Below are 16,005 nucleotides of genomic sequence, written 5' to 3' on the forward strand. Positions count from 1 at the left end.
GCGCTGCCGTCCGCAGATCGCGTCGGGTTCCACCAGTGTTGGAAGAAGCCGCTGGGGCTCCATTTTCTTCATGCAGAAAAGCCAATTCTTTATTCACATAACTCCTTTCAACACCTCGTGTGCAACACCAATTGGCTAATAGTTCTCTTACTACTTCATTTGTTGGTCAGAAGGTGATTTGTGTGCACGTTCTCAGATTCAGGTGTTTACATTCTTCCTTTGTGGCTTCCCATGGGACAAGATCTGTTGTTTATATAGGGCACCCCTATTTTTCTCCCCAAGGAATAGGTTGTTGTGCTCACAAACTTTTCATACCCAGGATTGTTTCATACGGGAACTTGCAAGTTATCTGCAGTTAGAAGAAGTGACAGACTAGCAGAGCAAGGCCTGGTTTCATAAGGCCTTTTCTTTTATTACATCTTTTACCTGTCTGCAACACTTACACCTTTGGGAAAATCTCATCGTGTTTATTAACTAGATATTTTAGAAAAATAGTCTTAAAAGTAATTAAAAATAAGGTTTTTATCTCATTTTGTAGAATCCCAGAATGTTTGGGTTGAAAGGGATCAAGGGATGCAACCTGCTTGATCTGGTCACTCATTTCTGTAAGTTCATAGTTTCTGTTAGTTTCAGCCCATTCTCTCATAATTAATACATTGATTTAGGGTATTTTTAGGGTGCTTTGATTCACTAGAAATTCCCTTTCAGGTCTGAGAGCCAAGAGCTGGGCATGCTCCAGGGCCTGGGAAGTCTGCTCTACTCTTAGCTCTGTGCATCTCTTCACCATTCCATAGCCTGTGCTTGTGGAATTGGGGTTGGTTTCCTTTGAGAGCCAGTAACTGAAAATGATGTTAAAAAGGATTTAAAAAAAAAATGCTGATAATTCTGGTAGATTTAAAAAATATTGCTTTAACATCTACTGCTCAAATCAAGCAGAGTGCTCTGGTTCGCTTCCAGCAGAGAGACACGAGCATCGTGTTGGTATTTTTAAAGCTTTATGTGCAAGACATCAGTTGGTGTTGCCAAACTCTGATTTAAATTTATACATCCTGGCTCAGCCTGTTTGTTTAAAAAAAAAAAAAAAAAGAAAAACCATCCCCAGCATAACAAATTCAGTATCTTTTCCTTATTGCAATTTTTTTGGCATCAGATGCCGTGATCTGCACAGTGTAGTTATTGTCTCTTTATCTGATCCATTGACTAATTCAACATTATTGTTTCAATAATATTATTTCAGGCCAGGTAACACACTCGGGTTACCTCTGTGATGACACAAAACATGGCACAGCTTCCAGTGAGTCACAGCTCCACAGTGTGTGCAAATAAATAACAGGAATGGTGAAAAATAACCCGGATCCTGTATTTTTAGCAGTCCGGTGTGATGCTGGTGACACACGAGGAGCTGGGGGCAGGAAGGGTGGTGGGTGCTGGTGGGTGGGAGCTCCAGGATGTGGCTCAGGGGCTGTGCAGGGTGAGCAGGGGCCCAGGGAGTTGGTTCTTGGCAGTTTCTTGTCCTTTTCCAAGGAGCTGGGAGAGTTCTGGGGGGGAGCTTGGGGTGGGCTGGCCAGCGCTGGAGGATGCTCAGTGCCCACCCACGGCCCTGGTGGGGCTGTTCTGGTGTGGGCAGCACAGCTCTGCCCTTGGAAAGGAGAAGCAGGAGAGCTGGAGGTGGGTCTGAAACGCTGAGGGAGGCTCTGTGGGATGGGTTGGCACAACCCCTGTGTGTGGTGGGGCCGCTGACTTTGTGGCTGGCTCTCTTTGGTGTCCGTCCCCTGTCACACTGGGGGCTCAGCCCCGTGGAAGGAGCAGCCTGACTCCCAGGCTGGCACATCTGAGGGGTGCAGGGAAGGAGAGGATTGCTCCTACGAGTTCACAGAGCAGGCTGGTCCTCCTCACTGAGGTGCTGGCTCTTCCCACTGCAGGGGATTTGAGGGTAATTAATTGATGATGTGCCAGGCTGTGGGGCAGAGCAACGCCAGCATCGCCCTGAGTTCCTTGGCAGGGCTGGAGAGCATCAAATAACCAATTCTGGGCTACTCTCTGCTTGTATTTTTAGAATTAATTGCTATAAACATTCTTGGGATTTTTTTTTTAAAGAACCACAACAGCCATTTATATATTTAACAATATATATTTATATATATATATAATTTCTAGATCAGTACATTCATCAGTACTTGTTTTTCTTCACAAACAGAAGAACTCTTACAATAGTAGACTTTCTAAAATAAATACTATTAAAATAGAGCTTCAAAATAAATATTCTATACAAAGAAAAACCTTCTGTGGTAACTTTTCAGGGTGTACATGTGAGGGGGTGGTAAGAGGAGATGGGGAAATATTTCTCAGGGTGTCTGAGCACGGGAGGGGAAGGGAACACCCAGAGCTGGGAAGGGCAAGGGCTCATCAGGGTGGCAAAGCCAGTGCCCAGGGAGCACCAAATCTGGGATCTGCTCCTGGCACCTGGTGGGCACAGGGCTGTGGTGAGGGGGTGTTTGTCTGTTGGGGCCACCCTGCTCCTGCTGGGAATGTGGTGTGGCATCGCCAGCACCCTCAGGTCCCCCCTTCTTGCTGTCTGGGCTGTTTTGTGAGGGCAGGGGCAAACCCTGCCACGAGCCTGCTGCAGCAATTAGCAGAGCTGCAGCAATTAGCAGTGCAGGGGCCCTGCCATCCTCATCCTCCTCCTCCTCCAGAGCATGGCACCTGTCCCAGGGGCAGCTGCCCCCTGCCTCCGTGGCTGCCCCACCTCGGCGCCGTGCCCGGAGAGGTCTGTGCTCCTTAGCAGCTGTCCCTTCCTTAGCAGGGGGCTGTGACCCTGGGAGGACGGCAGAGCTGGAGGGCTGTGACAGGGTGACACGGCACCGTGCCCCTGGTACCTCTCTGGGGTGGCAGGAGACCCGAGTACCTTCAAAGGGAGCGGGGGGATGGAATTGCTGGGATGGGGAAGAGCGGGAATAGCGACGCTATTGACGGGAGCTGCTCCCTCTGGCACAGCCCTGGCTGGGGCCAAGCCCGGCCCTTTCCCAGCTCCAGACAGGGCTCAGCACCTTCCTGCCATGCCTTGGGCTGGGAGTGCTGGAGCAGAGTCCAGCGGCCGTGCCGGGAGCCGAGGGGAGGAGGGAGGGTCACTCTGCTACACTGACCACTGCTCTAACACATCCACAAGGCTTGACAGGCTCCAGCACGGCATCATCGGCTTACAGGGCTTAGCTATTCAAACAAACCAACAGAGAACTAGTTTACAGCTATGTACAATGAGAGGAAACCCGGCTGGGGGTGCTGGGGGTGTGTACACGAGTGCAGACTGGCACAGTGGCGACCATTCCAGCGGTGCCTTTGCTCACAGGACCATGCAGCCAAGCCATGGGCTCTGCCAGTGCGGGTTTTCAGCACAGATTCCCCAGGAACAGAGGGTCAGAAAGGCAAAGCAGCCGTGGGTGGAGGCCATTTGGACATGTGTGGTCCCAGCAGAGGAGGGCAGCAGGTAAACGCCTCTCCTGCTGGCCTTTTCTAGCTTGCTTGCTTCTTAGGAAAATGATTTCTCTTATTAAATACAGTATCTTATACATTCAACCAACAGTTCAGCTAGTTTAGGGTTGGTTTTCCTTTTATATTTTCTCCTCCAATTTGTGCAAGATAATAAATACAGCTCTGGATCCCCACCTGCTTCCTGGTGCCCACATACAGTTACCATGAGGCTACCCTGTAGGAACTGGTATCTGATAACAGGCATTACATCCTTTTTTTTTCTATGATTCAGCATGTACAAGCTAGCAAATGTTATAAATAGAAAAGCTGGTTTTCTTTTTTTTTTTTTTTAACTCCCCCATTCAATAAATATCTACAATTCAATTGAGCTAAACCCCAAGTCATCCAGCTGAGCTGAATTCTGAGACCCAAAGGCACCAGAGTCCCATCAGGACGCTGCTGCCAGCCCCTCCCTACCCGTGGCTGCATCACAACCAGGCCAACGGGATTCCTGGAAATGCTACATGAGCTCTGCCTATTGCTTATCTAATTAGAGATGACATTTCACTGTCACTGCTGTGCACTTACTGAGGAAATCTCCTCTAATTAAAAACACCAAGAGAGACTAGGTCAGTTTTCTGCATGCAACAAGTACCTACCGACTCATTAGAGTGTTGCATGTTTGGACCAAGATTCTTGTTTAGCACCTTGTGGTTGTCAAGAGAGAGGAGCATCCTTGGGGAAGGCAGAACCAGCCCCAGGACGAGGGCACGGGCAGAGCCAATATTTGCACGCTGAAAACCACAGGCCCATTGGTTAACTACACTCTCCTCCTTCCCCTGGCCTTCCCTAGCGTGTGTTAACACTAAAATAAACACTAAAAGCATTCTTTACATATAAAAAGACACGTTTGTACAGAAGAGGCAAAAGTCAAACAGCAGCAATAGGACTGGGGGAATGTGCTGTACTTCAAGCAAATGTGCCATTCAACCCCAAGACAAAAATCTTAATATCTAATGAGCAAAGAAGAGCTTGTTCCAGGAGGGGAGGTACTGGGTTGAGATCCCTAGAAAAATACATCTATGTGCATCGTACACTTAGGTTTGTGTGACTTCTTACCAGAGGTTTTAGAGGAACAAACCCCGCCCGTCTGCGCTCTGTGGCTTGAGTTACCTCCCCTTTGCTCCGGCACCGGGGAGCGACGGGGCCTGGGGGAAACGGGGTCGGCCACCTTCCTCCTGGAGAGGGGCTGTTCTCTTGAGGGAAAATTCATATTCCATCGAGTGAAACCTGGTGCCACGGAGCAGCTCACGGGCAGGAGGGCCCGGTGTTGATACAACTGCCTGAACACATCCTGCTGCAATTCCTCCTGGGAGGAGCAGCCCTGCTACCGTCTTGCTTTAGAAAGAGGGTCCAAACCAGTGGGGCCGGGTGGGATACACCCAAAGGGCAGAAGACCCTTCAACAAATGAAATGTAGCTTCACTTCTGGTCCAAAAATCTTTGAGGGACACAGGAAGCTTTTGAGAAACGCGTACTTTGTGTGCAACCAGCCCTTGGAGTGGTGTCTAGGAGGGAAAGAGGGTGGAGGGAGTTCCCCCATCACCTTCAACAGGCTGCTGGGAGCGAGCTGGGGTTTGGAAGGAGACAGGAAGCAAGTAGCCCGCCCTGAATCTGAATTCAAAGCAGCTTTTTGCAGCTGGGAATGGGGATTGGTTGTGAGGCGGTGCCTGCCAAGCGAGCAGTTAATGGTTCCTGTGGTGTGCAGGCCTGGTGAGCAGCCGTCCATCCAAGCTGGGAGTTTTTCAGCAGCTGTACTTCGTGATGTACATGGGTTTGCAGCCTTCACTCTGCATTATTAACATTCCTCCTTTGGCCCCATCCATTTCAACTGCGACCAGTTCCAAAAACCCTGAATAACCCAAAGTGCTTCAGTTTGTGGAAATAGTTGCTTCCGCTTTCTCCGAAGGCAAGAGGCTGGCGCTCTCCTCAGAACACAGGTTGTTAGAAAGAGCCAACACCACCCTGCTCCGCGGAGCACCCTCCCAACTCCGTCCTCCCAAACTATTAAAAGGGCTTTTCTGCCCCTTTGCTCTCGGGCAATGCCTTGCAAATGACACTGTTTGTGTTTTTGCATCTGCATCCGGGCCGGCTCACTTGGTCGTAGCATCTCTGGGACAGCTTGACGCAGCCGGTGGCCGGCAGGTAGCAGAGCAGGCAGGGCAGCACCAGGGACAGGGCGCTCATGAAGGACCAGCGGGCGCAGCAGTTGGAGTGGGAGCAGGAGCAGGGGTGGTCGGCACACGTGCCCTCGTCGTCCTCGTTGGTGCAGTGGTAGAAGATGCCCTTGACCAGGCACATGCAGGTGGAGTAGTTGACCAGGTTCTGCGCCGAGCACAGACACTCCTGGTTGCACACCCAGCACGAGGGCAGAGTCCGGGGCAGGGCACACTCCTTGCACTTGCATTTCCCGCAGGCCTCGCACAGCAGGAAGTGCTTGTCCAGCTCCTGAGACACGGGGCCCTTCAGGTCCAGGGGTTTGCAGTTGATGGCCTTGGGCTGGATGCGAACGGCGCGGGGGGACGACTGCTCTGCCACGGGCACCGGGGCCATGTGGTCCAGCAGCCTTTGGTCTGAGGATGTGCTGCTGCTGCTGCTGATGGAGCTGGGGCGCCCGCTGAAGGAGATCCAGGGGTGGGTGACATCCTGCTCACAGCGCTGCGGGTGCTGGCCGGCCAAGCCCGGCTCGTGGGGGGCTCGGGGGCGCTTCTGGGCCGGCGGCTGGGAGGCGCTGGGGTTGTCGGTGTAGTCGTTCTCCACGTGGCTGGTCTTCATCTGGTCGATGGGCAGGATGGTCAGCGGGTGCTGCAGCCGCCCGTAGGGGATCCGACTGTCCAGCAAGGGCTGCACCATCGCAGAGTTGGGGACAACGGTGATGTTGTGGGGAATCCGCGGCTCCATTGAGAAATCAGGCTGACTGCTGGGGGGAAATCTGCGCTTAAGTGTCCTGGGAGAAGGGAAGGAGAAAGAAAAGGGATGGGGGAGAGGGAGAGAGAGCGCATTGTTATTGTGGTATCCTGCAATCCCGGCCCAAAAGGGCTCCTTGCTGAGGCTGGTTGTTATGCTGAAGGTCTCGTAAGGTGAACTTGTGTCCGAGAAGGCAGAGCACTGGGGTACAAAGTGCCTCACTCCTCCTTTGCTACCGTGTCCCTCTCCCTGACCCTGGCCATCTATAGCTCTTCCAGCCCTGGGAGGGCTGTGGTCACTGCAGGCTCCTGAAGAGCCCGCTCATGGTTTTACAGAGGGAAAGCAAATCTTGGGGCTACTGGTGTACATTTACATGTGGTTTTGTCAGCAAATTTCCTGAAATGATTTCTCTAAACTTTGGAGGTTTTCCCCAGTTGACCCTGATCCCTAAAAAGCCTGATGCAGGATTGTGGCTTGTGGAAGCATTGGCCTGGTACAAAGGTGCTTTTGAGCATGGGGCTGAGCACCTGTCCTTGCTAACCAAGGATCTGCCTGTGGGAGGATGGATGGATTTTGGTGAGGAAGTGTCCCCTCTCCATCAGGAGCCGCTGGTTCCAGAGGCTCCTTTATCCCTCCCAGGGGAGGTGGAAGTGCTTGCTCAGCACCTTGTCTGGAGGCAAACCAGGGTGGGAGCCAAGGGTGCAGCTCCCAGGAGAGCACCCACATGGCTCAGGCTGGATCCATCACCTCACACAGGTAATGAGACACTCGTGCAGCCCGCTAAGTGCACTAATATTCAGCTGAAGTGCTGTTTACCAGCCGCCCTGGCTGAGCTGTCAGTGCTGCAGTTTCTAATTTCATTGAAAGAGTGCAATTTATCCTGGAGTCAGTCCAAAGATTCAGCAGTGGCGTAGGACAAGAAACCACAGGAAGTAACTAAACTTAAATCAAAGAACGGAAACGACTCAGTTCAAATTTAGAAAGTGCACATTGTTTTCTAGTAGATGTGCCATTTCCTCAAGGGGTGACCTTTATTCATAAATAATATAATGCTGGAGATCAGTTGAAAGAAGGGGTGAGTAAAGCTTTGGTCACAGGAGGGGAAAAGCTGCTGGTATCAAGAAAAAGGAAGTAGTGAACAGCTTAAGGCATTGCCAGTTGTTTGTGTTCAACAAATAAATTAACCTTCTCCAACAGCGTGAAAGATTTGGTCTTGGCAGCGCTGGTTTAACAGCTGGGCTTGATGATCCTAAAGGTCTTTTCCAACCCAAATGATTCTGTGATTCTATGACTTTTAATATCACAGCAGTGGGAAAAAGGAAAAATCCGCATCCAGCTACAACCAAATAATGCAGGAGAAGTGCGCGTGCACTTCTGCGAGAGCACATCTCCCCTAAAACGAACACGGCAAGAATCGGAGCAAGACCTGATCCCGCAGGCTTGGAAGAAGAAAGGGAAGCCCGTTTTTACCCCCTGAGAAATGCCACCAGAGTCCACTCTTGCGTTTGTAAATCGCTGCTTTGATGGATCACTTGGCATTCGGGGTTGGAGAAGTGCCAGTTCTCCCGGGATCAGCAGGAGGGCGGGCCGAGGCCGGAGCGGCAGCGCGTGGGCAGGACGGCACATGCCGGGTCCGGCACCGCGTCCGGCCTGCCGGGCCCCCCGTGTCCCCCGCGCCACGCCAGCAGGAAGAAGGGCTTTATCAGCAGTCATATCACTATTGTCACGCAGCCCTTATGCTGCCTCTCTTCCCCAGTTAAAATTCTCTGCTGGGGCTTAGCCATTCATTTGGAATTTTTTATTTTTTTTTTTAAATTTCATTATTCATAGCTCATTGACATCCTGACTGGAGGAACGAGAGGGTTTATAAAGCATCTCTTGCTAGTTACTGTATGTAAAAAACAAAGAGAAGCAATGACTCTGACAACTATGGTGTGTGCAGAGGGAAAAGAACTTGATTTTCTTTTGTGCATCAGAATCCAGTGTCATGATATAAAAAGTATTCGCTGCAAGTCAGAGTTTAGCAAAATCATCAGTTCCATATCGGCTGCGTGTTACATTTGCAGGGAGACTTTGATTCCACTGGGTTTTTTGTTTTTTTTTTTTTTAAGGAGAGAGATGCAGCTGTTTTGGTTGCCAAGAGTAAGTGCAGCAGAGCTGATCTTAGATGGAAGGTAGCTGGAGGAAATGGTGGCAGCGCTGCAGGGCCTTGCAGCCTGTCTGCTCCTCCTCACCCTGCCAGCCCTGCCTCTGTGGCCTCTCCAGGGCTCCTTACTCACTCCCACTTGTTACCAACTCTCTGGAACCTGCTCCATTCACCAGATTTCCGCTGGATCCATGGAGAACTACTTGTTCTAAGGTGCCCTGTGTGGCAGCACCTTAAAATAAATGGAGAACCACTTGTTTTAAGGTGCTGCCTTGTGTGGCAGCATGTGTGTGGAGCAGAGGTGCTCAGCCCAGGCAGTGAGCTGGTGCTGCCTGTCCCCAGGGTGGCACCTCTGCCTGCCCAGGGTGGCACACCAAGGGCGTTCTGCATCGCTGGTGGCAGCGTGGGAGCCCCTGGAGATGGCACTCAGGCTTTGCATTAACTCTGCCGTGGTCCTGGGCCAGTGATGCCATCACACAGAAATGGTGTCAGCAGATTAATTTGGGGAAGGATTAGAGCCAGGCCACTCCTCAAACAGCCCCGTGCACAGACAGGGCCTCATGCAGGCAGATGTTAAAGATGGCTTATCTGAGATAGTGCTAATCAAGATTTCAGTTAATTACCACAGAAAGGAGAGGGACCCTGGACTAGACACCACACGTCAGGAGAGTTAAGGATAGAAGTTTTTCATCCTCTCTTTTCACTGTAGTACAGTTTCAAATTGTCTTTTTAATAGACAAACTATTTCTGCAGGACAAGGGGAAGGGAAGCCTGACAGACCCTGCAGATATCTGGGCACAGGATCTACTTGGATAAAACCTGTGGAGGGAAAAGAGCCAAACAACACCCAGCTCTCCCCATTCCCAGACCCCTGCTCTGGCCACAATGTCTTTCTGGCTCAATCAAGATCACCTTTAAACCAGCACAGATGTGCACCCTGACAGGTTTTGGTGCTTGGACACGTGGTCCTTCACTTTCTGCCCTGCCCTCTCTCCCCTGAGCAGAGGGTTTCTGCAGCTAACTGCTGTCCCCTTTCATGCTGCCCTTAGCAGACGAATGTTTCTGACATTTATGGAATTTTCCAAGGACCATGACTACACTGCTGCTGCTGCCCTTGTCACCAGAAGTTCCAGCAGCGCAGCGAGATCGCTGGTGACAGATCCAGGTCAAACACCTCGAGTGCTGAACTCGGAGTGGGCTGGGTGCTGTCTGTCCTGCCAGGAGGCTCCTCTCCCCTGGGCTCTGCCCAGATGCCAGCGTTCCATGGTGCAGCTGCTCCAGGGCGTGTCTGTGTGTGTGGGCACCTTTCCCTCGGCTGTCTGTGCTCCGTGTCCGTGTCCCAGGGCAGGGCAGGTGCCAGGGAAGGGCCCTGGGCAGCTGTGCAGGCACACAGTGCTCCAGCTGTCCTGGCAGAGAGCAACCCAGCCGAGTCCTGGGTTAGGGATTGGTGCTGGGGCACAAGGAAATCATAAGCCAGACTGGCCCTGTGGAGTGTCACAGGCTGGGACGTGCCTGCCTGGACACCTGGTGGGGCCTTGTGACTTCCCTGGATGATCCTGCAAGACACCACAACTGGACCTTTTCTGGTTGGTGTGTACCCAGAGGCAGGGCAGCATTTCCTCCACCTCCCCCCAGAGCCCACCACACACGTGGGCTGTTTGCTCACGAGGATAACATTGCCTTCAGCTGGAACCTTATAAACTGAATTTAAAAAGCATATCCCAGCCAGATCCCAAATCAAAATGAATGTTTGGGGTAACCCAGCAGAACTTAAGACCTTGAAAGAGGACAAGAGCTGAGGGGTGCAACCCTAGGGATTTTTGTTGTCCACTGCACTAATCCTGACTGTTAATTGCATTTCAATTGAGGAGAAAAAGCCATGCAGCACACAAAATTAATTAATTTTTGATCACAGGTAATTACAGATGTATTACAGCATTAACACAGACACAAATTCACTGTTGGAACTGTACAGATAATTTTCTTAAAGTAGAAAACAGGAAGAAAAATTCATGACTGTTCTTACATAGGGAATTTTTCATTCTTTAGCAGCAAACAATGAGGTTCTTTTCAAGGCAGCAAACTCCCATGCAGAGAAAAATTTCTCTTCCCCCATGACTGTACAGTCACTCACCACATACAATTTTCAAGTCAAAATATACTTCCTTCCAAGGGAGTAAAATTGGACTCAAAAGTCAAGTTCATACACGTGTTGCAGTGTTTGTTCCATCTCTTCATCAAGATATGGCCAATTTAAAATTACTGTTGTACTGGGTAATTGCAAGTCCTAAAGTTGTAGGAAACCAACTGTTATTGTCAAGTGTTTTGGTATTATTTCAGACTCAGAAGTTTTGTAGGGTTTTGAAATCAGATGAAATGAAAACAAAAGGCATTTTATGTTTTAGTAGGATTTTGGATTTTCCTACACCATTTTGTCCTTGAAGGCAGTTCCATGAGAAAGTCACATAAACCCTCAGGAAAACTCATTCTCATTAATGTCTTCAGAACAAGTTTGTAAGAATAAGGGTCTAATATCTTTATTTTCAGAGTGGAGTCGGACAACAATTCTTCCAGTAACTGAAAAACAAAATGGATCTTGACTTAAAAATCCAGTGAGTGCAGAAACATAAAATGTTCATAACTATCTGAGTCACCCACTGGTTAATAATTTTAATAAGTCCTTTCTCACATGTTAAACAATATCCTAGATGTTTGTGGTAATAAAAGAATAACAACAGTAAGGGACATAAGTCCAGAGGAGGGTCCCATGTGGAAGCAATCCTGGGCAACCTGGGACTGCCACGTCCCCAGTGCAGCCAGCAGGAAAATGGGAAAAGCTTCCCTGAGCTCCTCCTCTGCAGCCAGCACCAGGTACAAGGTCCCCCAGTTTTGCCCGACCCTTTTTGGACACGAGATCCTTCCGTGGAAATGTCTAAAGGGAATTCAAATGCCACAGAAAACCAAAAAGCCCCAGATGTGCTGCTTGGGCTGTGTTTGCTGAGAGCCCCCAGGGTGGGCAGGGAAGTGATGCAGCCACCAAACCCCTTCTGTCTTTGTCAGCTGTGTGCTCCAGATCAGGGGCCACTTATCTCTCTCTAATTAATTACACCTTAATTACACCTCATGAGCAGCCTGTCCCTTCTGTTGTGTCTGACAGCACCGGTGGCAGGAGGAGCCCTTTGCCTCAGCAAACCAAGATTTCTCCTGGGGTTGCTGGCACTGGATTGTCCCCTCCATGTCCTGTGACATCACTGGTGGCTCCTTTCTGGAGCCTGGACTGTGCCCTGGAGCATCAGGGAGCTGCTGAACCTGGCAGTGGTGCCGTGCTGCCCTTTGCCAGGGGCTGCTGGCCACCTCCAGGACCATTTTATATCTATATCTGTATCTATATCTATATCTATATCTATATCTATATCTTATAAGTGAAAATGGTTGTAATGGTGCTGGGGGCATGGAGAGCACTGGTGCACAAAAAGCCACCTCCTTATATTAGAATTGTTGAGGTTGGAGAAGACCTTTAGGATCGTCAAGTCCATCTATAAACAGAATAAAGCAAATTTGATGCTTCAACACGAATTTTCAATCACAGGTTTCCAGGAGTTTCCCAACTGTTGAAGCATCACAAGCTTCTGTGAAGAAGGGATGGAGAAATGGCCATGGACTGATGAGAGGCTGAGCCCTGCCCTGGGACGGGGTAAGAGCTGAGCTGCTCATTTGGGGATCTGCTTTGGGTCAGGCCAGACAACTCTGAATCTTGGCACCAACAGAGGGATCACACCTTCTCCTGCTCACTGGTACTACACCTGGGCTAGACTAAGTTTTAGGAAGAAATCCTTCCCTGGCAGGGTGGGCAGGCCCTGGCACAGGTGCCCAGAGCAGCTGTGGCTGCCCCTGGATCCCTGGCAGTGCCCAAGGCCAGGCTGGACACTGGGGCTGGAGCAGCCTGGGACAGTGGGAGGTGTCCCTGCCATGGCAGGGGTGGAATGGGATGAGCTTTAGGATCCCTTCCATCCCAAACCATTCTGTGACTCCATTACCAGTGCAAAAGTTGAATTAGGAAGAGTTGTGAGAGTCACTCATTGACACTGACAGCAACAGCTGCAGTAAATGCACTGCAGGAATTGGTTTATTTTCTTTGCTGTCTGGGACACACGAATTTCTGAAAATGTGCAAGAGGAAGAACACAAGAAAAGCATAGAATATTTAGTCTTAATACAGGAAATGATCATAATTGAAAGTACTGGAAGCAGTATCATGCCAGGGGTGGGCAGAAACGTTCCCAGGCCTGTGCTCAGAGTCGATGGCAACCAGTGCCAAATCTGATCTGTCACCACCAGTCTGTCTCCTCTGGTGGTTTGGTTAAAAAGCATTTTTTGGTTAAAAAGCACTCCTCTAGAAGGGTTGGGCAGAACTGCACCTGAGCATCGGGCAGGGCAGGCACTGAGGGGACAGGGCAGGGTCCCACCCCAGTGATCAATAAAGGATTTGCTCCCCAAGGCCCAGCAGAGGAGGAGCTGGAGGCAAGGGAACAAATTCTGCCCCTGCCTTTGTTTGGGATTAAGGACATCCTCTTGTCCAGGCCTGCCAGCAGTGACATGGGACACACTGCTCCTGGTGCAAGCCAAAGGGTTCAATTAAAGCTTTTAATGAGGAAGACTACACTCAGAGGTAGTTAAAGGAGACCTTGCAGCAAGCACATATTTTTAATGTGGGATTAAGAATAATTCATAAGGTTGGAGTTCATTAAGGCTGAGTTCAGCTGTCTGGATTTTGAGTCGAGCTGTAAATGCTTCAAAAAAAGGAAAAAAATGCTTTTTCCCCCTAAAGTGTGTATTAATATTAACAAAATATTGGCATTCATTCTTTTTTTGTTCCCCTCCTTAGCAGCCTTATCTAGCTAAGGCCAGCTAGAATCTTCTCTACAAGTAATAAGGCAGGAAAAAAAATTAGAAAGCTTATTAGGGAAACCTGCCATTTTTAAAACGAGACACTAAATTCTTGCCAGAGCGTGGAAATTCAGGAGCTGGGAAATGAGACCTGTAGACTTCCAAGAAGCTGTCTCTGTCCAGCTCAAGTCTGTTCCTATGGTGCGAGTGAATAAAGCACATTTTGGCCCTCTAGCATTCAGATCTCTGGGGACTTGGATTTCTCAGTCAAAGCCTTTTACTGGACAAAAACATTTATTTTAAGGTCAGAAAACTAAGCTCAGATATGATCTATTAAGCTAATGGTGCTAAATGATAACCTTATTGGAAGGATTGTAGATTTTCTTGAAGAAATACATTGTATTGCATAGAAAAGGGATAAAAAAACCAACACTTGTGCAACTGTTTGCCTATAAAAACACAGTTTTTACTACTGGGCTGAGCTGGAAAGTTATATAGCAATATGATGAATGAGGTTTTTTTCTTTCACATTTAATTTTATGAAAACTGTCAGAACTGGTAATTAATTATTGCTGTAGTGTTGTAAGGGATGTGAATTTTATTTCACCAAAGGCTGAGAACAGAAATTTTTTTCTTGGGGGGGTAGGAGTTGCTTTTTGAGATGTTGCATTCCCCAGTACGATTTGGGAATTAGTCATGATTCCAGGAAAACAGCTTTTGTTTTGCTGTTTCAGGAGGAGAACAAATAATTTCTCCCCTGCACATACCTCAGAGAGAATTTCAAAAGGACTGCAGTATTCAGAAATGGTCCTTTTAATTTTATAATCCCAATATAGAGTCCCTTCCAGCAAGGGAAAACACAGAAGCCCATGGAAAAGGGCACATTTATCAACGAGACATCCCCAGTGGGGTTCCAATAACTGAGAACAACCCCTCCTCCTGCTATCATTCATTTTTATATGGACAAGGGGGAAGCCAGTCATCAGGATCATTGTGATTCCGTGCACAAATTGGGGCTTTTTTTCTTTAACCCAAAATAAAGGCAGAGAGGGGAAGCTTTAATATGGGGAAAGCTGAGTTCCTCTTCACCTAATTAAACAGCAATTTCTTGCCATACTGTCCCCTTGGCACGGTATGGAGGAAAGGCAGCAGCTGGAGAAGTTTGAAAGAATCTAGAACGTGCCTTTTCCACTCTGGATAATGCAGGGATGCTTTTCCTTCTCTCTTTCGTTCTCTCCTCCACCCTTTAAAGAAAAACTTGGGGCTACAAAGGACTTAAATGAAGAAATCAGACCCTTGGTAACTGGAGGTGAAAGAGGGAAGCCTTTCCCCCCGTGATATTCCTTTGCATTGCCACTGCCAAGCTCTGCATCGCCAGTCCTGCTTTCCTCTGAGACCTCTGTGCCTTTTATATGCCCCTTTCTGCTTTTTCCATTGCCCTCCTGATAATGAATTTTCAGAACATGTCGTCTCCAGGCTTGTCTTTCTCCTGTGACGCCAGGACTGGTACCAGAAAATAAAATCCTGGCTTATCTTTGCTACGCAGTTGGTAGAAAGGAGCAGCCAGCTCAGGTTTTTCCTCCATACATAAAATATTTCATATATTAGATGAAGTTATTCCAGGTACACGTTTTTATTACTCATCTAGCCTTTAAAATACAGCATCCATCCAGATTTAAAACAAGTGTACAGCAAGACAGGGAAGAACAGTGATGGAATAAGGCACTGAGGCCAAAAAAAATGAAAAAAAGGCTTGTATGAAATAAAATGCTGAAGAGCAAAGGTCATGCAGGAAAGGTCTGACACATGAGCGGCTGATTTCTGAAGTGTCCTATTATGGAGACAGCTAAAAACTACTTGACACTCACAAGACAGGGCTTTGGAAAAGAGAGGAAATGCAGATAATCCATTCCAAAGCAAGAAAGATCCAATTCTGACTTGTCAGCCCAGGTGACCATGTATTTATGCTCCTTTTCGGGGAAGGAAGGAGGGATGGAGGAGAAGACATCCCATCAGCAGAAAAAAAGCCACTTATTCTGCTGTAAAAGCCTGCAAAGAAGCCCGACCCAAGTGTGCTGAAACCTGCCTGCCATATATGTACAGCAAATGCAGATGTTGATGGGAGAACACAGAAAAGAGGTATAAATCAGAGACGCAGGGACACAAATGGAAATTCTGCAAGAAACAGGATATTTCTCCAGAATGCCAAGTCTCCTCTAGGCTGGGAAGCACCAGGCAGCTCTCCACTGTACATAATTATGGCTAATCACTGTTAGAAAAGTCATCGCCAGAAATATGCTCACGATCAGCGATCTGCAAGGAGCAGCCCAACACATCTAGAACGAGCGCAGGATTTTCCCTCGGGGAGCCAGGCTTGGCTTTTTTCTACTTAAAACATTTACCAATTGCTCGCAAGCACCGATCTCGCACTTACTTTAAATAATTCAGCTAGGACCATCTCTCCATGGGCGAGTTAATCCCAAATGCGAGGCGGACGAGGGGGCCGGACCTGGGAGAATCCTGGCAGGAGCGGCAGGAG

At 48.8% G+C, this 16,005-nt stretch overlaps 1 protein-coding gene across 1 annotated transcript; it reads right to left on the reverse strand.

Annotated features, from left to right (window-relative positions):
* Positions 1-3,799: 3,799 nt before the first annotated feature.
* On the reverse strand, positions 3,800-15,985 carry SPRY4 (sprouty RTK signaling antagonist 4). Its single transcript, XM_053991033.1, has 2 exons — positions 15,901-15,985; positions 3,800-6,474 (listed from the first exon to the last, which is right to left on the reverse strand). Exon 2 carries the CDS (start codon positions 6,426-6,428, stop codon positions 5,535-5,537), a length of 894 nt encoding a protein of 297 aa, XP_053847008.1. The 5' UTR covers positions 6,429-6,474; positions 15,901-15,985; the 3' UTR covers positions 3,800-5,534.
* Between the last annotated feature and the right edge of the window lie 20 nt (positions 15,986-16,005).

This window comes from Vidua macroura, chromosome 15, assembly GCF_024509145.1.
Source record: "Vidua macroura isolate BioBank_ID:100142 chromosome 15, ASM2450914v1, whole genome shotgun sequence".
NCBI classification, from domain to species: Eukaryota; Metazoa; Chordata; class Aves; order Passeriformes; family Viduidae; genus Vidua; species Vidua macroura.